At 42.8% G+C, this 24,911-nt stretch overlaps 1 protein-coding gene and 1 long non-coding RNA gene across 5 annotated transcripts in view; one reads left to right on the top strand and one right to left on the bottom strand.

Annotated features, from left to right (window-relative positions):
- ICE1 (interactor of little elongation complex ELL subunit 1) overlaps positions 1–20,836 on the bottom strand; it is a 59,345-nt gene extending 38,509 nt beyond the window's left edge. For 2 of the 4 annotated variants that reach the window (XR_005060587.2, XM_073238090.1), the window contains exons 1-7: positions 6,905–9,051; positions 6,039–6,150; positions 4,546–4,622; positions 3,495–3,532; positions 1,538–1,620; positions 1,284–1,323; positions 1,142–1,198 (exon numbers count right to left, since the gene is read on the bottom strand). Coding sequence is in view for 2 of the 4 variants with exons in the window: in XM_073238090.1 (XP_073094191.1) it covers positions 1,142–1,198; positions 1,284–1,323; positions 1,538–1,620; positions 3,495–3,532; positions 4,546–4,622; positions 6,039–6,116 (373 nt within the window). In the remaining 2 variants the exon portion in view is untranslated. Of the gene's footprint in view, positions 1–1,141; positions 1,199–1,283; positions 1,324–1,537; positions 1,621–3,494; positions 3,533–4,545; positions 4,623–6,038; positions 6,151–6,904; positions 9,052–9,118; positions 9,154–9,588; positions 9,648–20,523 lie in introns of those variants that run through there. The other 2 variants (XM_037015410.2, XM_017646677.3) reach the window with 2 other exon arrangements.
- Positions 20,837–21,340: 504 nt separating this feature from the next.
- LOC140849759 (uncharacterized) lies at positions 21,341–24,125 on the top strand. Its single transcript, XR_012131945.1, has 3 exons — positions 21,341–22,099; positions 22,865–22,964; positions 23,792–24,125. It is a non-coding gene; the product is annotated as an uncharacterized lncRNA (long non-coding RNA).
- The last annotated feature ends 786 nt before the right edge of the window (positions 24,126–24,911 follow it).

A 24,911-nucleotide genomic window follows, 5' to 3' on the forward strand; every position in this document is an offset into this window, starting at 1 on the left:
CCAGGTGGTAAAGATACCTCGAGACAAGTGCTGGGCATATAAGCCACAGGGCATAAATCTTCAAAGAAGTAAAAAGCTAACCTTTTCAAAGAATATGGCTTCTCTCTCACTTACCAACTTCACATTTCCCTGTATGGCCCGGGAAGATGACTGGTTAGCCAGAGACGGGTAAGATTCCTCAAGGGAGGAACAACCTAAGACAGGCACAGTCACAGGAGGGCCATCAAGTGATAAATCGGGGATCAACAGAGGTGAGGCCTAGAACCTTGCCCCCCTGTTTTGAGAGAAATCTTCTGCATTCGTGGATGTTTTATTGCCCTTGTCTAGCTTGGATTAACACATAGTCTACAGGCACACACCTGATCATCTACACTTGCTCTCTTACAACACTAAACTATGTTTTCTACCTTTATCTTGCATCTACCTACCACTTCAGCATTTTATTAAAAATAATAATAATAATAATAATAAAGGGAGAAATGTGGGATCTACATATAAATCAAGTATAAAAATCAAACAAAGATTCATATTTGACCTGATTGTTTATAATTCATAATGTGTGATCAAAACCGAAAGTTTCTGTGATGACTGCCCTTGTACTGTTCACCATGTAAGAACTTATTCACTATGTAAGAATTCGTTCACCATGTAAGAACTTGTTCGTTATGCCTCAGAAGATTGGAGACTGACAAGAATTAGGCTTGGGGTGGATTAATGATTGTACATTGAGCACTGACTCCCCTATACAGAATTTTATTGTTGTTAACAACCATTTGCTCAATAAATATGAAATGCCTTCTCAAAAAAAAAAAAAAAGGAATTTACTAAGTTAACTTGACAAATTATAACCTAAGGAGAAAACTATATTTACTCACTGAAAAGTGTGGAAATTATCTAACTAGCATTCCTCCCCCAAACAATACGCTTTTGAGCCTCTGACTCACTGTGTTATTTTATCAGACAGCGAGGTGATAATACACATGGATAGAATGAAAATTATGAAATAAGATATGGCTTCTTCTAACATGAAACATCGCTTAAGTCCTGTAATTTTCATAAATACAGGGAAGAGCAACAAGCAACCTTCCAAACCACTAAAAGTAATGCATAGAAGTTAAAACGACATTTATGACATACTCACTTTTATCTATGCTTCCATAAGAATCACTTGAAATTTGTGTTCCAATATGTCTCAACTCTAGAATGTGGGGGAAAAAACAGTTAAAAAAAGAGTACTGCAAGTCAAAACAGAATTTTTAAATAAGCATTGGCTGACTACTCACCCTTTTCATTTTTCTGTTTGGAAAATTCATCAAGCCTTTCCTGTGAAAACAAACCACAAAGCGTCTGTGCCAGGTAAGGGTGCTGCCACTCTAGCCCCACAGGCAAAGGGCCAGCCTGGCGGGCCCCGCTGTTTCATCCAGTGGCCTGGCTCCTGAGCCCCGCGGGGCTGGGACACATGGCATTCACCGAGGACACTGGGGAGCCTGCGCGCTAGGTGCTTCACACGTATGTGCACTTGGCTGGTATCTATTACCTGTGTCTTCTTAAATTCCTTTTCAAGTATTTTCTTTTCATTCCTCAGTTGTTTGAAGTCCTGAGTTTGCTTGACAGCAGCCTCTTTATTTAAAGAATGCAGTGAAATAAGAGAGAGAGAAAAAGAATTTACCAACTTTACAACTACCATTAATGAAACACTCAAAATCTAATCTGTAGGAGTTTTTCTCATTTCCTAAAACTGTAAAATTTTGTAAAGTCACTGTTCCTTCAGTATTTTACCAGAGTTAGGGAAAAACACTTTTTGTTTAAAGTATCACCTGTAAACAAGCCAGAAAACCCACATGGCTCTAAGAGTCCTTCCCCAGAACTGGCGAAGCCAACCCAAACCCTCCAGCCCGGCAAGAATCCAAGGAGTGCGACCTTTCCCGCAGCAGCGGCTGTGGTCTCCCCGTTCTTCAACATTCAGCAGCACCCAAGTTTCAGAGACTTGAGAGCTGCGGTTTTATCCCAAAGTACAGTTAATACCATTCTCTTTATCTGTGTGGAGGCACAATCTTCTCAAGATTCTTACTTCTTCCTAGAATTGCGTCAACAAGCTAATGGCCCTACTTGCTTACACCTTCATTACTGATCTGCTTTGAAGGTCCAGCCACAACTCTCCTCTGGCTCTTTAGCAACTGAGCAGTGCCAACCATTACCTGAATATGCTCACACATGCTTGCTAAGAAAAGTAAAATCCCATGGAACACCAAAGTAACCGCCCTTTCCTGACTCCTCTAACATGCATGAGATTTCTTTAACTGATTATTATGCCATGTCACTTACTAGGGAAAAATATATTTGTCACATGGAAAATAAAGGTTACATTTGTGCTTCAAAGGAATTCTACTCTAACACTGCACATAGCCTCACAGGCATTTCAGATCTCTTGAAAAACACATCTTTAAAACAGACATCTTTGCACACAAGCAAGAGGGCAAGACTTAGAACAGTGATGTACTTACTGGCACACTGTCAGTGTGCAACTACCAAACAGGAAAAACTGTTACCAAAATATTTATAGAGTTTAAGTTTAAAAAGCTGCGCTCAATCTAAGTAAATTAATGACTTGAAATATTTTCAGCAACTACCATATTCTATATGCCTAATCTGACTAAATTTAAATTGCCACTTCATACTGTAAATGAAAAATCCGCCGTTCTCTGAAGCAGAGCACCATCAGGACGAGGCAGCAGCTAAGAGCAGGCTTGGTGAGCCCAGCACGCAAGTGGCTTGCTACGCCCACCTGGCACACAGGGGCCAGAAAGCCCTAGGGCCAGGGCTGGCAGAGCCCTGCTCACCTCCACTTGATGTAATTTCCATGTCCCAACCACCCAGTGAAGGGGAAAAGCAGAAGAGAAGCTCTTGAGTTCCATTTCAGAAACAGTTACTAGCAGCCATGTGAGGACTAGGCAGATTGTAACAGTTTAGTTACACTCTTGGTGTAACCAGAGCCCATAACCAAACAGTGGAGTGTGGGGAGGACCAGAGACAAAGTGACAATCCCCAGTGTAGGGGGTCTGATGGAAATCTCTCCATGGGTGTGTCATGACTATCAAAACATCAAGTTTCTCGATACTAAAGTTAGTAAGTAACCTTTTCTACTAACAGCTTATTTCATTAGGAGAAAATGAGAAAGCCCCATGAGTCCACTTTCAAAATTAAATGCTTTTATTAATTGCTGTTTTATAGCGTAAGTATAAGCTGCTATTAATTTGGTTGCAACAACATTTCAAGGATTTGCTACATTCCACATCCACATTACAATCCAGCAACTAAGGAGAGTACAGTATTCAAACTTCTTCCTAATGGTATCTTAATGCAGTTATCCAAGGATGTACCATCAAAAACCAAGGCTCAGCTATAGGATCAAGTACTGCAACCTTGGATAGTCACCAATGATTTGTACAAAGACCAGGGACCCTCATGAGTTAGACAGCAACAGTGCCAATTACCTTCCAGCTTCTTCACCTTAGCTTCTAGTTTCTTCTTCCTAGTAATACAATTGCGTAAGTTAAAACAGCTAAAAAAAAATTTCACATATACATACATATAAAATATATATAACAGTTCTTGGTACATAATTTTTTTTTAATTTACTGAGATTTATGTACCAAAGAAAATGTCAGGCACAAGGAGCATCGCACATCAACCACTGCAGTGACCAGCTACTACCTGAAGGGGGAGCAAACCTTAAAAAAAAAAGTGTACGCCATTTCCTGTGTAATACTTCTGAACCGGACTGAGGAGATCTGTATTCTTCTGCCATGCCATGCCTAGGACTTTCTCTGAACTGCAGTAGTCTCACCTATGAGCCAAGTTGACAGGTCCAGACGGTCTCCTAGAGTCAGTCCAGTGTCTCATTTGCCAATGACACTTTTAGGAATATGTAAGGTGGCTGCGCTCACACCACAGCTCTACGGGAGGCGGTGGTGGCTGGAGAGCTGCTCTAGTTTTGAAATGGATTTCTAAGCCAGAGAGGGGAGGTAACTGTGAAAGTCTCTGAGTTACCGCTATATCACATTTACATTAACCTACTGTATGTGTAGCTTACAAGTTTTGTAGGAATAATGTGAACACAGTATTAAACCTCAAAATAATCAACTGGATGCTTCTGAACAACCCTTTTCATTAAGGGTAAAAAAGACACCCACTCCACATGCTATCTGCTGAAGTACTGCTACAAAGCAAGGAGCTTTCCTTTTTCATGTCTTCAGACACATGCATGCATGTACATACACAGACACAAAAACTTCCATGGAGTTCTTTCTTAGAGCAGCCTTTCTGACATGGGGTGGCTTATTTAATCCTCCTTATAATCCTTCACAGTATGTATAATTTCCATTTTATAGATGTAAAAACCAAGGTTGAGAGACTAACTATGCTCAACACAGTTAATTACAGCTGACAAACCCAAAGACAGAAAAAGAGGGACTCTACTTATTTTAGGATTAGGCATTTTCAAAGACAAAAACCCTATTTCCACAGTAGTTTCACACCACTTACTGAGCATCAGTTTTCAAGCATTCTTCTTTTACACGAGCATATTCTTGATGAGTATCCTGATACAACTTTAAAGAGCTCTAAAATAAAGAAAAAGATATACTGCTGAGTTGAAAGTCACTGGCCATTAGTGATCATTTATTTTGACCTTGATAAGCTAATTATCCATGTAGCAGTATGAAATTAACCATATGGATAGATAGATGTATCAGGCAGGAAACCAAAGTATAATTCATGAACAATTTAATGGATATAACTAGATCCTTAACAGATGTAATATGATTAATAGTCTAATCAAAGCTGTAAAACTTTATATTCATTTTCAGGCAACTCCAAATCTTTATAATACTGAACAGCTAATATTTTGGTCTCAACCACTTAAAATTCACCAAACTTCAAGAAATTTTATAGTTTTATATATATATAAACTATGAGAAATACATAAAAGAAGTTATGATACTTAATGACAACCAGGAACATGTTCCCACCAATCACCATGTACATCCTCATGGCCACTATGAAACTTTCTAAGAAACTGTTTCTGGGTCTTGTATCACACTGTAATGTGGATATGGCAGTTTCTGAATCAATACAGCTCTGATAAATGGATTTAATGATCCTTTTTTTATAATTAAGGGATCTGATGATCCACCAGCTGACTTATTTCAAAGTCACAATGAATGAACGACTAATTAGAGTTCATCACTCGGGTCAGACTTCCGTGTTCATGTTTCCTCCAACATGTGGATGATGAGATTCTCACATCATCAGAAGCAGGCAAAATTCAGTGTCGTGGTTGTTTCTATCTTTCACTGCATAAATATAGACGACTTTCTACAGAAGTAGGAAAATCAATCACTGTTAAAGCATGCAAGACCTCAGACAGGCATCGCATTACTAAAATGGCACAATTTGAAAACTGAGAGGCAAATACTATCATATAGCAAACTTAAGGGCATACAGTCTAAGAAGCCAAGAATCCCTCTGGCTTGGCTGCAACTTGTCTCATACAAACCAACTAACTTTATTGGCTACAGGTTTATTTTACTTGAAAAAGACATGAATTCTGAAACTCCTATAAAGAGTAAACCAATTCATATAGAAAAGCAAGTTTACAGCATTTTAAATAAACTCATTAACTGCAACTTGATTTTGAAATGGAGAACATTTAAGTTTGAATTTCTGCATGTTATGGAGCAAGAAAAATGTGAGAAGGCATCAATGCAGACACACAGAGCCAAAGGTGCCTCCTCTAAGCCTCTCAAAAAGGATAAGCAACGAATGCAGCATCACAGAGGCCACGACTACTGAAAGGTCCAAGCCATTAGTCAACAAGTTCAATATTCCCTAAATTACAGTAATACACTTACAAGAGTCTCGACTAGCACTTACTCCTTTATTAAGACATAAAATGCTGTCTTAACCCATTATAGTGAATAAGCAGATCCTGATTTTTTGAAGATGACAGACCTCTGTCAGAAAACTACTTTGGGTACCTTTTTCTCTTCTAGTTCTGCCTTTAAAGACCCCAGTTCTTCCTGACATTTCTGAAGAGGAGAAATTTTTTGAAGCATCTGTTCCACCTGGTGATGCAGAGTACTATTCTCTCTAAAAATGGGTAACACATTAACATGATTAAAAAAGTATCCACAGTAGTTATTAACTATATCTACTGGTTATTTTCAATTTTATTCCTAACTTAAAACAAAATGGAGTAAAAGAAACTCTCTTTTTAAATGCAGTCCCTTTATTTACACCAACATGATCTTCACATTGCTTTTCATTTCTTTGGTATTGCAGTCTATTTCTAATACAAGTATATCAAATAGCCACTTGAGAAGTGAGCACACTGACTTTTCACTCTGCTGGGGAGGACATTAAATGAAGATCTACCAAGTAATTTGGTCCATCCAACCTTGATCTCATCTGCATTTATTCCAATTAAGGGATAGGAAATTTTGTGATTCAGTTTATAACCATGTTTTGCTTTCGAGGTAATAAAGGTAATGAGTATGAAACACTGCTAAGTTTTTGAGTACATCTATTTTAAACTATTTAAAATGCAAAAGATAAATAACCACAGTCTGATTCAAGTACACAATATTTCATAGTAATAAGTTTCATCTCAACAGCAACACAGTCAGTAAAAGTTACTGGAAAGTCCAATACCAGGCCACAGTTTAAGACCTTAGCAAGAAATTTATTTGGACATTAGTAAGGAAAATGTGAATCTTCTTCCATTATGAACATCACCGCAACATTCTGTATAATGGGTCAATCCTATGTGTCACTTCAAATCCACTTAAAAATCTAAGCTGATAAATGTCTACCCCAAATCAACTATAAGAACAAGGTAGCTTACCTTCTTGCAAACTGCAGCTGTAAATCTTGTTAAAGAAAACTGTAAGAACAGTACCTACTGACACTTGTCTGAAGATAAAACTCACTTTAAAACCATCTGTAATCACCTGTGTTCAATGTACAGAGGCAAAAATCTCAATTCCTAGAAAACATTATCCCAAATTCCATCTATAACACAGTGATAGACCTTTTACAGAGTTATTTCTATTTGCCATAACACACACCAAAAATCAAAATATTTCTCTAAATTAAATGTTGATTAGACATGATTAATATTAAATTCCAAGAATAAAGACAAAAAAAATGCAGTTAATGGGCAATACCTTGAATCCCATATTATCAGATTCCCCAAACAACCTACCCCTCATTTCTCAAATAGTCCAGAGCAGCATAATTCCAGCAACAAGAGTTATGTACTAACTAAAGCCACATTAACATTTGAGAATAAAAGAAACACAGGTTAAACACAAAATCTATAATCTCTCACTTCTACAATTTATACAATCTGATACTTCATTTCCCATCCCATGCTGCCAGCTATATATTCTAAGATAGTAAAAATAATTCCTTTAAGTTTCATCTCCTGTAAATTCTTACATATCAACATATCACCATGTAGCAATGGTTTATAAGCTTCTTAATATTAAGGAGTATATTTTACTCATCATAGATTACTGTAGTCTTTCCGAGGAAGAAAAGCTCAAAAAAACAAGTGGTGAAATAAAATATACTCTCTGCCCTGTAGAAAGAGGAGCTAACAAATAAGAGAATGGTCAGAAATACACAAAAAAGTAAACAGTCGACTTATACAACAAAGCCTGAGTATCTGGCACCTCGGCTGGCAGGGCAAACTACCGCATACGTGAGGCACAACAAATTCATACTTTGAGCAAATGCCAAATGTGTTTAAAATTAATTTGATTATTTACCTGTAGCTGAGGCTGAAGCAGATCACCACATCACAGAATGGGTATTCAAGAATATTCAAAAAGTTTTATCAATTTTTAACTAATTATTCTAATAATTTTGACTTTAAAAAACTTGCAGCCAATTTTAGAAAAGTAAATCATCACTAATTTCCCTGCTGGATTACATACGTAATTACCTCAAAAAGTCTATGCCATTTATTCCAAAATCAATATAATGGAGAACACATACTCTCCTAATACTGGAATTAATTGCCTATTTCCTTATTTAGCCAATTAAAGGTACTATAATAACTGCGCCAGTTTTCATAATCAAAGACATTACTCTTAGAATATACGTTTATAGTTAGGCAAACTAACAACTTCAACAACATACGAGTTTCAATGACCTGTATTTGTCACGTAAAAATTTAGATACTAAAAATAAATCTAAATATTATTCTTTGATTTTATTACTATAATCAAACCAATTAAATATAATGGTGCCAAAACAAACAATCGGTGATCCTGTGTAAATTCAGGGATGTCAGAAGTAACACTGAGGCAAGCCTCAGGTTACTGCCCAAGTTGAATAGCAGATTCTGCCCCAAAACTGAAGCAGAATCTGCACTTCGGTAAATCCCTAAAAACACAGACATGTTTATTTTTATGGGAGAAACTTAATTTTTATGGGAGAGATTTAATTCAAGGTGTTACAACCACAAGATGTGGAAAAATCAAATTATACATACTATTTTCACCCTGCCAAGAAAATATTTAACTGGAGGCCAGCTGTACTACAGATGTTCTAAAATAGTTATAAACAAACGGTGATTATAAGCCCAATAACTGTCTCATGAATACAAAATTACACTATGGCTTTGGCTATATATATACATTTTCTGCAAATCATTAAAACTAATGAACAAAAGTCAATTTTTCAACATTCCGGATATTCCTATGGTATACTTCTTGCAGAAATCCCAAAATATTCTGCAAGTATCACACTCAGCTTCACATTACTCCTGAGCCCTAGGACAAATGAAACAGATGCACTCACTGAAAAGCCTATGTGCCCCTCAGAAAATCACAATCAATGGCCAAAACAAAAGAAATTCTAAACTGAGACCTTGATTACTAAGCATGAACTAACAGCAATGAGCAGCTGTTTTCGATGCTCCCAGAAGCACTCCCTACCCTGAGTCTGCAATATTGCCTTCTAAAAGGTAGGCATGCAAATTCTCACATTGAAGCAATGATAAAATAAGCAAACTTAAAAATTAAAAAGAAAAAAGCCAGTGAAAGGATATCATCACATTTCTTCTGATACTCTGTTAACAAATTACTGCAACAAAGAAAAGAATTATGTTACTTTTTTTAATCTAGAAAATACACTATGTTAAAATGTTTCAAAATATGCAAGGCACCTTTCTTCCTAGGTTTCCTGCAACAAATTTAATTACATATACAGTTATATATTACAGTTACATATTACCTTAAATTCTTTAAAATCACTGCACTGATAGCTAAGAAGGCTTTGAGATGATCAACAGCCTTAAAAAAATGTCCACTTTAGAAAAAGCACTTCCTCATCCACAGACCTGCTAAAGGTCTATGAAACAGGAACAGAAGGTTTGCGCTGGAGACAGAACTCTCAGTGAGTTTCATTATAACCAACACTATGCAGGCCCCACATGAGAAAGCCAACCGGGGGTCCACCACCACCTGCTCCAGCTTGTCAGGCTCACCAAGTGCAGACAAACATATGAAACATACTCACTCTGTATTAATAATTTTTTGCTTCAAGGTAATTAATGCTTCAACATATTCATTTAAATTCTGAAAGAAAAAAAGCTAGTCAGTGACTGATTTTTTTATATAAATTAGTTTTTCTGTAACAGAATTATAAACACATTTATTCTATTACATAAACAGAAATATGTAAATCTACTTTATCCTAAAATGTATCTTTTTCTAGATAGTCCAAATAATTTTGATAATTACTGAAATATTTCCCTTTATTGTGCATCTTCTTCAGAGTCATACATGTAATAGATTTAAAATGGAAATAAAAAACCCTACAGATTAAAATATGTAAAGCAAAAACTATATATTCTTTTATAATCCCACCACCTGTTAGAACTCACTCTCAAGTCCTGAGTGTCTCCTTTCAGGATTGCTGGTGCACATGTAAAGTATGTCTGGGTGTGATCAATTCACCAATTTTCCCCCAAAGGTCACTGGCCCCTTGCAGTCTGCACTAAGCATGCAGTGCATGTCCTTGCCCATCGCTGTGTGAGCTACTTCTATTTCTCTTTAGGATAAAGTCCACATCAGTGACAGCTGTGAAGCCTGACAATCTTAGAGCCCAGTCTTTCATCTGTACTTCTTTATGAGATTGAGAACTCTTCCAGTCTCTTCTGGACATTCATTGTCCTTCTTTTATTAATAGTCCCTTAGTAGCTTCTGTTTCCTGGTGTGGTTGTACTTTTCTTATGAGCTGCAACATTTAAAGGATACTAACAACTTGTCAAATGTTACAAATACCTATGTTTGTCAATTGATCATTAAAACATAACCACATAAGCAAACTGAACTTTTTCTATGTGTTATTCTAGTACTTTAATTCCCTTCTTTTTGGCATTTATATCTTTAACTACTCTGGAATATATTCTGTATATAGCAGAGACTCCAAACATTGTTAAGTCAAAAGGGCAATGACTGGACTATTCAATAGCATTAGTGTTATTTGGCTTTCCACACTGAAAAAAAATATTTCATTATATACAAAATAAATTCTACACAGCAATAGACTACCAGGTACACAGGATAAAAATGCACCTGCTTTTACTCCCTCTCTAAAAAACCAGCTAAAACTGGGTTTTTTTTCTTCTGAGGTAAAACCCACATGGATAAGAGGATAAAGATAAACAGATACTGGAAAGCAGATATGCAAACACTCATTTAGCAGACTCAAGAAAGTGGGGACAGGGGACGCATGGGGGCAGGTGGAACCAACTCAACTGACACTGCAAAACTTCAACAACTTGGAATAGGTCACACCCGGTTCCCCAGAGACAGGAGAACGGCGGCCAGCAATGAAATGAGAACCCTCAAGGGTTCTGATAGACCCTCAAGGCTCACACTGCCCCCTCTTGGCCATGCCTCCAGGAATCACTCCTCCCCCTGACAGCACAGGGTCTGCTTTATGGAAAGGTCTCTGGCTGGGACACGAACACCTGAGACAGGTGGACTGCACCAAAAGCAGGGGGCCCAGGTACACCCAGGCCCACGGCTCTGACACTGGTCGCCTGCTCTCCCCACTAAGCTCTCCCCACTAAGCTCCCCAACAGTGCGGTCAATCCTTTTGCCCTCCAGGCAGGACACGGGAACACTTTCTCTGGGACACCTAATTGGCCTGGAGAAAGATCTCAAGGTACTGACACTCTATCTCCTTCAATCAATAAATGGTCCACGCAGATCCACTGCAGTGAAGCTCAGGGGCCAAAAGCCCTACACACTCAGCACTTCCAGCCAGCATATTAGCCACAGCTCTTATATGGACAAACGAGCAAGGACTTCCAAACATCAGAGAGAAACCTGCAACATGAGAGACCAAAATAAAACAAGCAGAGCAACCTGGAATAAACAAAAACTGAAAAGAAAACTTCAAAAATGTTAATATGATATCAGATAAATGGTTATATTCATGAAATAAGCAGCTTTGTTTGAAAGGAATATTCAGAACTCTTAGAAAGTTTTTAAAAAGCTCCTAAAAATGAAAAGCATAAACACCCACTAGGTTAGCTAAAATCAAAAATGACAGACAATAACAAGTGCTGATAAGGATGTAGAGAAATTGGAACCTTCACACTGTTGGTGGAATATGAAAGGGTATAGTTGCTGTGGAAAATGGCCTGGCAGTTCCTTAAAATGTTAAACAGAATTACCACATGATCCTGCAACTTCACTCCTAGGTATATACCCAAGAGAACTGGAAACATATGTCCATGCAGAAGGTGTTCACTTTTTATTTATAGCAACCTTATTCACACTAGTCAGGAAATGGAAACAACTAAATGTCCATCAACGGACAAATAAACAAAATGTCCTACAGCGACACAATGTAATTATTTGGCAACAAAACGGAATGAATGACACATTCTACAACATGGACAAACTTTGAAAACATCACGTCAAGTGAAAGAGGCCAGTCACAAAAGGCTGCATGCTCTATGATTTCATTCATATGAGTTGTCCAAAAGAGGCGAATCCAGAGACAAAAAGTAGATTAGTAGTTGCCAGGGACCAGGGTTGGGGGACATGGATGGGAACAGGATGACAGCTAATGCTGAAGGGGTTTCCTGGTGGGGACTGAGGGGTGGGTCTGAACATGTTTATAATTAGTAAATGGTGATGGGGTGCATTAACTGTGAACATACCAAAACTCACTGAACTGTACACAATAAAAGGATTAATTTTATGGTATGTGAATTACATCTCAATAAAACTGTTGTAACTAAATTAAAAATAGAAAGCAAAATAACAAAAAGATTTGATGATGAAGCTGGAAAAAAGTCTCTCAAAGTAAAGCAAAACACAGGCATAGGAATGGATAAAGAAAAATAAACACAGAGTAAGAACCTATATGCCCAACAGTAAGCGTTCCAGAGAGTAATAGAAGAGATGGGGAGAAAATCAAAGAAACAGTAAGAGTCAAAAAAGAAATCCCAGAACCGAAGCCAGAAGTTTTCAAACTGAAAGGGCCCAGCACATGGATACAAACAGCATCCAAACCATGAAACATCAGCAGAGCTCATCAGAACAACAGATAAAGCAAAGATCCTCTAAGAATCCTGAGAAAAAAATAAGAAGACACAAGTCACATACAAAGACTCCAGAATTAGAATGGTTTTAGACTTCAACAACCATCTAGAGACCTCGAAATTGAGAGAGGTAGGAAGCAAGCCTTTAAATTTTGAAGGGAAATAAATGCCAAGGTAAAATTCTGTATGAGCTATCAATCAATCGTGATGGTAAAGAAAGATCTTCAACTCTGCAAAGTCTCCATGCACTTACTGTCCAGACACACCTGCTCAGGAAGGTACTGGAAGAGGCGAACACACACCACCAAAATTCTGAGCAAACCGCGCAGGGACTAGGAGGGACACCAGCCTGAGGTAAAGCCAGGCCAGGAAGGCAGCTGTGGGCTGGGAGAGAGCAGGTGTGAAGGCTCAGGAGGGACTTGTTCCCTAAAGAAACAGGAGAGCCGGTGCAATGAAAGCATGGAGAGGACGGATCTACCTACTCAGCAGGAAAGTGCAAGTGAATACAGGAGGTTTTTGTCATGCATTTAAATTATGATTATTTTTTAAACAAAAGCAGTTCTTCCTCCTTTTTTCCACTCTCTAATGCTCTGTGATCTCATCTTCCCCACCTTGTGTCCAGATGCCATTCTGTAACGTTAAGTACAATGCCAGAGACATTCCAGGGGCCTCAGCCTCCAGAGGCTCACACAGCTGGGTTCAAATTCTTGTTGTGTTACTTTCTGGCTGAACGGCCATGGTGAGGGTTCTTAACCTCAGCCCTCGTCAGTCCCACTCCGACTTGACAGGTAAGGAGGCTAAGTAAGGGACATCCTGGCTTCTCTCAGAATTAAGTAGGATGAGCCATACTTAATCCATAAGTATGATTAAGCCATACGGTTAACCCAGTCTTGGGCATATAGTAAGCATGCCTTAATATTTTCAAGGTAAGTATTATTGAATTAAGGAGAATCAGTAATCAGGAGAAACAAGAAAACACACAGCAAAGGAAAAGTAACTCACAAACAGGAACCAAATGATGAGACACCATTACTGCAGAGTTTAGCTCTGAATAACATATCTCTTAAGAATGTCAACTCCGAACAGTGACCTAGCTGAAGTCGTAAGCACACTGAGAGGACTGGGGGGGCACAGGAAGGGTGTTCAACGGAGTGGGGTATAGCGCAGAAATCAAACAATACGCCTAAAACTGAAAAACGAGAAGTGGCAATACAAGTTTGCTATTTAATAAAATTAAAGTTCAGTATGAAACACGGTGCAAACAAATGTGATCTCTTAGGAAGGGGAGGTAGGTGGGGCTGGGGGCTGCTAGCTGTCTTAAATTCTGTACATCCAGCTCTCTCTCTAAGCTATGTTCATGTATTACTCCCATTTAAAAAAAAAGAACTTAAAATCACAAGACAGCATTACCCAGGAAAAAGCACATAGACTACGTGAGAAGGTCTCTCGGTTTCCTGCAGCACCCTAGTCCATAACGTTTCTCCTAAGGCCTGTTTGCAAGGGGGCCCTTGACTGGCATGTGGGAACTTGGATTTCTAGAGGGTTCCCACCATGCCCCCAACTGTTAACAGTGGCTCCCTGTGCCTAAACTGGGCACTGTAGTTTATCTGAAACATGCTTTCCATCTTGGAGTCTAGGATTTGAGGACAGGCTAGGCAGGGGGTACTCAGGTGACCAGCCCCCAGGAGAATCTTTGGACCCCATCTCTGTTAAGTGTCCCTGGTGGACACCACTTCACACTAAGTGTCCCCAGATAGCTGGAGGTTTTCAGTGAGTCCAGTCACACACCTGGTTCCCCAAGGACTCCACCCCAGCACCTTTCTCCTCCACTGACTGTGCGTTGTATCCTCTCATTGCAACAAGCTCTCTCGGTGAGCAGGACAATCTGCGGGCCTGAGTCCTCCTAGCAGGTCCACCCCTGAGCCTGGGTGTGGTCTTGGTGACCCCTGATACAGTGTAACCACCAAAAATGTCTCCAGACCTGGCCAGATGTTCCCCAGAGGATACAAGGCTGTAGCTTTAAACTTTTATGGACATGAAAGAGAAAGCCTTAAGTGAAGGAGGCTGAAAAGACAGGACAATGGCACACGGCACATATTCCTGATGGGAACTTAAAGCAGAAAGGAAAAGGCTATTCCTGGGACCATAAGCAAAATCAGAATGAGCTCATGGACTGGCTGGAACTGCTGCTCCAGTGTTAGTATCTCGACTTCGAGGGCTGCAGGCTGACTATGCTGGGAATTATTCGTATTTCAGAGAAGAACACACTGGAGCGAGGAGGCATGGGAAGTGTCTGCAAGTGCACACCCCAACGAGGCCAGCACAGAAGCACCTCAGCAATCTGTGAAGGGGATGAAGAGTTCTTTGTACTACTCTGGTGACCTCTAAGTTCTAAATTATCTGAAAAAAAATTAATTTTAAGAATCATAAGAATTCCATTTAATTGCTCTGCTGTGGGAGATTTGACTTGTTCAGCTTGAATCTTTGATAAGCTGCATTTCCTCTTCCTGTTTGCTAATACTTGTTTTCATTTAAAAATTATGGTCTACATTGATCTCCACCAGAGCTCAGGTTGTCTCCTGGGCAGTCAGATAGGATCTGTGGGATCTTCCCTGGCGCAGTGTGGCCTGGACCAGGGTAGGAAGGTGGGAACACCCAAACCTGCTTCAGCTGGGCTCCAGCACACGTGCAACCAGACAAGCCGGAGGCTCGGGGCCCCAGGAAGGCAGACCCCAGCCAAGCACAGGACTCTGGGGCAGCTGAGCAGTCACCACCTTCTCCCTCCAAGTCATTGCACGTGATGCCCCCTCTGTCCACAACTCTCCCGCCATCTCCTCCATCTTACTGAACTACCAATCGTCCTTCAGACCTCGATTTAGATTCCCTTCCACTGGAAAGCCTTCGGCTGTCCCTCCTCGGTGCTCCCCCAACAGGGCTTTGCCTATATTACCTTGTTACATTACACTTGTGTGGAAGTTGGGGTTCCCACGGCCAGGATTCTCACTGAACTTAAACCCCCTGACGATGTAACTGGCCTGTTGCTGGGCTGCCGCTTCCACACCTTTGGGCAATAAGCTATGATTGCGCTATATAGAGCTCGGCCCAGTGCTCTGGGCGGAGGCAGAGACCAACTGCAGGGAGAACAAGCTGGATAATAAACCCTCTCACCCCAAAGAAACGTTCTACTGTCATTTCTTTGGTCACACTGAATCCATAGCAAACTTGCCGGGGGCTGAAACGCATTGGCAAGACATACCTATAGTCGGCTGCTTTCTCACTGACTGTAACCTCAACTAGCACATGAGCCCCATGCCTCTTCCAGTCATGACTGGAGACCAAAACATGCCATGGCCTCACAGACAGGGTGATGCTAAATGAAAAAATTAAAATTTCGTGAGCATTCCTTGTAATATAGACATTTACAAGTATGTCTGGGGGAAATATGTTTGAGGTTCCCAATGATGAAGTTCAAGCCATTGACAATTATCAATGGGAGTCCAGCACAAGTTTATATAAATACGAGGCTCAATCTGCTCCAAGAACAGTCCAACACCATCTACTTGGAATCCATTCCAGCTACATGAGCTAAATGGTATAACCATGTGCTTCAAATGCTCATCAGGATTCCCAAGAGAGCCGAGCTGTTTTTGCTCTGTAGTGAAGGAGACTGGTACAAAGGGGCCTCTCCGCCAGAATAATTCAACTAATGACAGCTTGACTTAAAACTGCTCAACTTAAGCCTTGCTTTAATGTGCAGTCTCACCAGAGTTAGGATGCACATTAGTTTATATGACTACCAAAGTTTGGCCACCCGTACGGACACCATTATAAAGACCAGTGACAAACCACCGTTACCAACAAAGGTGAGAGACAAGGTGAGGTGAGAGACAAGGTGATGTGAGACCCACACACAAACAGTATAAAATCAGTCTATACACTTCTCAATCAAGCAGTGGCATCAGCAAAGGCTCTGTGTCTCTGCATCCACTGAAGAGGGCAGGGAGGAAAAAGACCCGAAGAAGGATTTCCAGGGCAAGCAAACCACATTCAGGACAGAAGCAGTTAGCCTCCTACAGGTTCAGGATGAAGTCACAGCACTGGCACAGGCCTCCCGCAGGGTGGAGACCCACAGTGTGCTAGGCAGTGTTCAGTGAGCTCCAGAACTTTCAGTACACTCAACGACCAGCAGGCTGTCTCTGTGTACAGAACCTCTCCAGACTGTCTCCAATACAAGTACAGGTGAGTACAGAACTTGTTGCAGAGCTATGGAACACCTGCAGAAGCATCCTTCCCAAAGGGGGTCCTCCATCGTCCAACTGACAAATGCTATCACCTGTTCTCAGTTCTCATTCCCTCCAATTGGGATTTCCACACGCTACCTGTTGCACTAGCTTTGTTCATCTGTTTCTCCTTTTCCCAGCATCCCATGATTGCTTTCGTCATTAGCAAGCCCATTTTCTTCACTCACTACATGGTGGCATGTAGTCCCTTGAATTGCCACAAAGATTTTCAAAGTTTTTTTTTAAGCAACAGAACAAATCCTCCATTCTATCCCCATCACTCCCCAAATAAAATTACAGTGAACCCGGTACCCATCTAACCTGCCTCCTTTCTGTTTTCTGGGAAGTATAGTCAGGTACCTTGGGGGCACAGTGCTTCATGAACAGGTGTGCAAACAGCGGGAAATCCCCAGTTCTGATATCATTCCAAAAATTTGGTCCCCCATTTCCAACATCTCTCGCCTTGGTTTCCAATTTCCCCCGCCTCTACTACAGTCTTCAGTCACTCAGGTTTTACATCTCTGAATATCCTATTTCCCTGACTTGCAATTCCTCCATTCTTTGCACGGTTTCTCATATTCAAACTTTTCTCTATTCCCATTCCCACAAACCTTCAAGTAATCCAGACTTTTATTATCACTAGAATGCATTAGTGAAATATTTACCATAGCTAGTTGCACCTCCTCCAATCTGGCCTGTACACCGCCACCTGTTATTTTTACTACAAACAGTGCACTTCTGTGGTAACCATGCAAAACCCTTCCCTACTCCAAAATGCTGACAGAAATAAATACGTATCTTTAAGGGGGTTACCATTCAAGATCCTCAGTAATCTTCCATGAACCTACTTTTCCAGCCTTATTTTGCAAAATTACAGACTAGTGTCAGACACTCCACACACACCTAACCACTCTCTTACCCTAAAAATGCATTCCAGGCAACAGGAAACCCAAGTGGATTGGAGCATCCAGATCAAGGGAAGAGGGGTGCAAACCAAGGCCCTTGGCCTGTTTTTGTAAATAGCTTCTGGACAAACAACTGTACCCATTCCTTCAGTACTGTCTGTGGTTGCCTGTACACTACAATGGCAGGGTTGAGTAGTTGTAAACAGGACCAAGACATTTCTTCACGACCTTGTCCCTTACAACACAAGGGTGCAGAACCTAGGACTTAGAGATTTAACAAGATTACTCCTGTTGCTGATCTGAGAACCAAGAGAAGGAATGTGGCAAAGATGGACGGAAGTAGATTCCTCAGGTGGCACTGCATTAATCTGTAGGCCAGCATGACAGTCCATTCAGAAAAGGGTAGAAACAGAGGCGATAACGAAGGTGAAGCCAACAGACTCAGATGATGACAGGATGTGGGAGAAAGAGAGGCACTAAGGATACTGTCCGGTTTCTGGCCTAAGCAACCAGAAGGACACAGTTGCTACTTTTAACTAAGATGAAGACTTCTGGGGGTAGAATCAGATCCACAACTGGAAAGCATAATTCATACCAGTTGTTTTCCTGCACAAAAGCTTCCAAGGACTCACTATTTTTCAGAGCAAAAGCTAAAATCCTTACAATGATCTCCAAGGACCTGCAGAATCAGACCCTCCTTTTTCCAACATTCTGACTACTACGGACATCCTCGCCCCCTCCCGGATTCCTTTATTGAACTCTACTGCCCAGGGTGAAGGTGATAAGGTCATGAGGGCAGAGCCAGAGAATGGAATGAGGGCCCTGATTAAAAGACCGCAGAGAACTCTCCTCTTTCTCACCAGACACTAGGTCTGCCGGTGTCTTGATGCTGGACTTGCCAGCCACCACAATTGTGAGAAATACGTTTCAGCTGCTTACAAACCACCCAGTTTATGATATTTTGTTACAGCAGCCCCCAACAGAATGACACACCAACATTCACTCCAGCCCAGCTTCACTGGCCTCTGGCTCTTCCCAAGCACACCACTAAGCTCTTCTGTCAGGCCTCTACAGCTGATCTTTCCACTGCTTGGGACACTTTTCTCCCAAGATACCTAAAGAGCTTATTCTCTCATCCCTTTGCCCAAAAACAACCTCTGAACGGCCTCCCCAGGACTCTCCATTTAAATTCCATCAACCACTGGCCCCTTCCTCACCCATTCATTTTCTCTTCCTTCTCTGCTTAATTTGTCTGCAATGTATTTATTACCCTCTCACATAACTTATCTTCTCCCCACATCTCCTAGTACAAAAGCTCCAAGAGACCATGTTCTCCCCCACTGCTGTAACTGCACTGCCTAAAACACAGCAGGTGATCGACTAATACTTGCTGAATAAAAGAACTGGCCCGAGAATAAACATAATTTATTAAAGACTCAAAAGAGAATTTATCTCATGTTCCTGGGGTTCTGAGGAGAAAAAAAATTAAGACAATGATTTTACTATTTTTTACAAACTTTCTTTTACAAATATCTTTACAAAGTTCTTTGATTCTAGAGTGCCAGTGCAGAACACCCTTTTCTTCCTCTCCTGCTCTCAACCCTTTAAATGTTTGGGATCAGTTTATAGATACTGCACTTGAAACACACACTCCTGATGTTTTCTCCCTGGCCTACTTTTCTTCCCGGCCTCCTCTCGCAGCTCATCCCCGCTCTGTACTATCTCTGCCAAACCAGACCTGTTTGGCTCCTCACCTCAGTAACCTTTCCACCTGCTAATCCCTCTACCCAGAAAGCTCCTCCCACACCTCTGTTCAACATTCAGATTGCTGCACGTCACCACGTGACCTCCTCAAAAACACCCTGCACCACCACCCCCGCCGAGACGCTAGACCACCATTCCAACTCCTTTGTCTTCCTAACACTTAAAACTTCTTAGTCTTATTTGCACACATCTATCTTATACATGAGAGCAGACCATCTATTTTGTTCAGCACTATATCCCTATTACCTAGAACACAAGGTAGATAACATCTAGTAGGAGGGCAGTGGATTGACCCACTTTACCATCAAAGACGCTGATAGTCTTAAGATGACAGAGACCCCCCCACACTGACAGCTGGGCGGGTCTAGATGGAAACGAGTACTTGGCTTTCTCCACTACCTCGCAAGACCTGGGGCCAGACGCTAGTAACTCGTTTTCTATCGCTGTATGAAACAGTCCACGCTGCTACAATCTTCCAGTAGCTACGTGGCTTTAACTGGTGACTGACTCTCCCTGCCATCCCACAAGCAGCAAAAGATCTTGCCTCCAGCTAAGAGACATGTAAGAATGAGCCAGAAAAATCAAAAACCTTACCCCTAAGGAGACGGCTTCCCTTAGCATTTCGCCGATCACTCACCAACCGGATCAGCCCTGGGGAGCCCTGAGGCTGGGGAAGGAAGGAGGGGCCCTCCAGAGCTCGCTCACGGCCCGCCCCTTCCACCCCACGCCGCAGCAGGGCACGTGAGTCCTGGGTTCCAAGCATAAGAAAAGGAAGCCGTTCCCAAAACCGCAAGAGAAGAGGAGTGGGGAGGGAGAAGGGAGCGCTTACACCCAGGAACGCGAGCAGCGCGCGGGGCCGCTGCCCGGGCGGCAGAACACCCAGCCCCACGCCCTGCCGGCCCATCGAGTCCGCGACCTCGGCCTCAGGGAGGCGTCGCACCTGCTGCAGGGAGGCGCAGCCCTGACACCGCGAAAGGTCCGCCGCCGTCCCGGGCGCCGCGGAGTGGGTCTCGCCCGGCATCATGGTGCCGCCGCCGGGCCCGTTGGGCCCGCGCACTTCAAGGACCCGCGGCCCCGGCCCTGCCCTGCCTCTGCTGACGCCGCCGGGGCCGCCGCCTGCCGGGCCGCTTCCCGCCGGCTCCAGGCGGGTCCATCCGTGCACAGAGGTCCCCGTGGGGCTGGCGAAAGGCGCTCCGAGCCAGAGCCGCCTCAGGCACTAGAGGAAAACGCGACCCGGCGCGGCCCCCGAGCGCGACGCTACCCGGCCAGGACACCGCCCCGCCCCGGCCCGCCCCTCGCTGCAGCGCAGGGTTGCCTGAGGCACCGCCTGAACCACATATGAAAAGAAACCATGCCAAGGCGGCGAGCAGACATAGCTAAGGGAAAAGCCAAGGAGGGCAGAGGCCTCGGACTGCGCTCCTTCTACTCTCTGGTGGGGCCAGTTTTTTCCTGCCGTCTTGCTGTGCTACAGGCTTGCTATAGATGCCTAACCTCTCCCACGAGGGGCGTGTGACGTTACCCAGTGCGCCTGCAGGACCGAAGGACCCCGCACGGGACTGGGGATTGTGCTGCTGGTGGCTGCGGGCAGCGGTGCCTGCGTCCGAGAGAAGCGGGAAGGACTACAGCTCCCGGCGCGCCGCGCGGTCCGCCCGAGGGGTTGCCCCCGACCGCACCCAGTGCGCTCCAGCGACGTCTCAGCCCTCGCGGTGGCCCTTCCTTCCTTCTGGCAGTTGTCCCTCCACTCGGGTCTCGTTATCGGACCCATCCTAGCGGCGTCGCCACCACCGGCTGCAAATCGTAGCGCCTCACCGGATCCCGAGACCCCACCATCAGTCACGGTCAATAGCCAGCCACTCCCAAGTCCCATTTTAATACCTCCTGGGAGCGGAAAATAAACTCTTCCCTGGCAGTAATAACTGGCTAAATTGAGACCCTGATCCTTCTCTTGAGCCGAAGTTCTCCACCCGCCACCAGAATAACTTTTTTTTTAACAACCAACTTACTGCCATCAATACGGTGTTCAGAAACCTCCCGTGGCCTCCCTATGTCTTATAAAGCCCAGACTCTCGGCATTGTATGTGCTAAGTAGTCAAGCAGCCCTTACCTACCAGCTACTTCCTAAATGTTCAGTGTGGCCATTGCAACGGCAATCACCCCTAATAGTAAGCAGTCTGGAGTCCTCTCCAAATAGCACTCCCTTGCGCTTGTCTTTACGTTCTATGGCTGACGCCTGGTGTGGAGTGCAGGGACCAGAAATCTAGCCCCCACAGCTGGATTTCCTGATGTTGATACCTAAGACAGCCCTGTACCCGACTGATGCGTTTACTCCTAAGCAGGAAGCCAGAGTAGGGAATGGAGAAGGGAGGAGGTGCACATCAGAAGCAGATACATCTTGGAAAAAGACCATGTGAACCGGGGAGAGGAGACCACGTGTGTCCTGATGTCTTTCCACTCCCGACCTCTGATTCCAGGCATACGTTTCCACAATAACTTCTCTTTCATTTAAAGTTTCCCAAGTGAGTGAGTTTTCCAGAGTACCTTGGTACTGAGCCACACTAAATAGTTGCCCTCCAGCATTCTCTTCCTCTACACTGTCCGCTCGCACCCACAGCACACCTGCCTCTTGGGAGCTCGGGACTCTCACCACTGCCTTTCTGCCCTGGTGAGCCCTGCCCTGGTCTTCCCCTTGACCGGAGCACCCTCCTCCCGGCTCTGTTTGTTGTAATCCACCTATTCTACCTTTTTCTTTTCTTTTTTTTGTTTGCCCCTTAGCACTGAGTAAATGTTTTATACCACATTTTGACTTGGATTATAATGATTTTTTTGTCTTAGAGGTGAGTTTTCCTTTTAAAACCTGTAAAGTGCTATACACAGTAGGTGCTTAATATCAGAGTAAATCAACTTTACAACTCATTAAGGTAAAAAATAAGAACTTCTGTTCAAAGATGAAAGTGCATTTCTTGCTACTTCCATCTTTCTCAAACTCAGTTCTTAAGATATTTAAAGAAAGAAACAAAAGTCTCCTTTGTATAAGGGGGGGCAGGCAAAGTCTGCGAAGGGATACATGGTAAATATTTGAGGCTCTTAGGACCATACAAGTTTCTGCTGTGTGTCTTGTCATTATCATTTTTGGTTTTGTTAAGAACCGTTTAAAAATATAAAAATCATTCTTCCCTTGCAGACTGTACAAAAACAGCTGTTATTTATCATCATGGAACTTGATGTAGGCCACTAGTTGAAGGATCCTGAAAAAATACATTTCTGTCTTTCTCACTTGATAGGCCACACCTGTTTTGTCACTGTGGCAACAAGCAAAAGTCTACACTGCAGAATGTGGTCAACAGTGGCTTGGGGACCCCGCACCTGGCTTTTAATTTTCAGGTGAGCAACTGATTTGAGCTAGCATTTCCTTACAGAATATTAGCTATAATTTAAGGGAAAAGGGACAAGGACAGGACAGAATCATGGGATCTGCTATGCAGAGAAAAATTAGCAACAATTTATCAATGGCATTATCCTTTTTGGAAAACAGATCTATATATCTTCAGCCTCCTCATGGAAAGCTAGTTTTTTGTTTTTGTTTTGTTATGTGTTCTTTAGGTATTTTTCTTGTCAAACTTCCAAGAAAAAACTGTGTTTTGTTGTCAGTGTGTCTTAAGACCTGGAGGGAGGTCTAGGTTCTGGCTTCTGATTTGGGGCTCCCCTGTGCCTGGGTCCAGTCAGTTGTTTAGAGAATATGACTATAAAACTCTTAGTTCTTGTCCTATACCCTCTTCATCACCTGTCAGACTCTTGGTAGCTTCTCCAATCTACAGCTTTAGAAAATAACATAATTAAGAGGTCAGTTAAACTGATAACTTATTAGTATGCTTCCACTAAAATGGCTAACCAATTTGATGTAAAAGCTATAGAGTTTTTATCTTATGAGCTCAAAATGGAAAACTATTTGTTCTTTGCAAGTCCCTGTACTTTGCTTTATGAAGAAAAGTACGCTGCATTTTATTCTTTCTTTTAAAACCTTGAGAGATGTTTTATGGAGTAGTTTGCAACTCAGTCTCAGTATAGTATAGAGATATCATCTGATTAAGTTATATTAATTTCCAGAACTGTGATGTAATGCTAACATGTGCCCACAAGATGTCCATCTTTCTCTGTCTGTTTATGTACAAATAGAAGTTCCAACCGTATTTATACCGTCCTTGTTGCAGGAGTGAAAAGACTGCCCCCTGGGTTCCTAGGGTGGACTTTGTGGCAACCCTCTGCCCGTTAACGGAGTCCACTGTGCTTGGTTCTAAGCTACTTTGCTCCTGTGGTTCTTACTATCCTGGCTCAAGGTGGTATTTGATCTGTCCATGGGGGTCAGCAATAGGCTCTCCGCCTTTGCTTATAGCTCCAGCTCTCACCCTCAGAGTGATGTGGAAGAAAAACATGGCTGCTTCCTGCAAGATTGAGTTTAATCAGAAATCTGAAGAACCTATTTTTGTTTTAAAACAAGCATAGTATGGAATAGAATGTAAAACTGATGTTATTATTAAAATGAAGCACAACTTTAAAGAATTTTCATGGTTGTAGTAGGCCTTTCTGTAGAGTACAGGGTCACTCTGCCTTGCTAGGTATTTTGTAAACACCACGCAGTTGTAACAGCTGGTCCTGTGAGATGCTTCGTTGTGGTCTCCAGGATTTGGAGAAGGGAGGTGAGGACTCGGGTGGCAGGTGAGAGGATTTTGGCGGGTGGGGAGTGGTGTACCAGGGCACGTCCCACCCATCCCAGATGAGAGGAGGAGAGAGAGGAGACACTGTCCCCTTCAGCTTAGGCTAGTGAGGGGGCAAGGGAGGGAACCACTCAGAGCAGGCACATGGGGCCACACTTCACCAGCTGTGGACACAGGTAGGGGTGTTCTGCGCACTAGACTCCTCAGGCAGGGGGACAGCTAGGAAGGAGGAACGATGCCCAGCAGGGCTTCAAGACCCAGGACCCAGGTAGAGTGGAAGCAGGCAGCTAGGAGTAAAGCCACCTCGTGCACTGTGCACCAGTGGCCATTCATATCAGCAGCTCACCCAGATCTGTGTCAGCTTTTCCCAGGCATCCAAGAATCCCCCTGCCTCCTTGTCACTCATGGGGGGCTGAGTTCTGCTGGGCACATGGCAGCTGGGCTGGCCCATCAGCTGCTCCATGCTCTTCTTTCCTCCCTGCCTGTGGGAATGGGGGTGAGCTGGGCGCCAAGCCAGCCAGGAAGCTCTGCCTGTGATGCTGGGGCCCAGAGCCATGCGGTGGCCTCAGGGGCCAGTTGTCAGCTGTGCCGTGGACAGTCCCACTGGAGGACAGAA

Source organism: Manis javanica, chromosome 1 (genome assembly GCF_040802235.1).
Source record: "Manis javanica isolate MJ-LG chromosome 1, MJ_LKY, whole genome shotgun sequence".
NCBI classification, from domain to species: domain Eukaryota; kingdom Metazoa; phylum Chordata; class Mammalia; order Pholidota; family Manidae; genus Manis; species Manis javanica.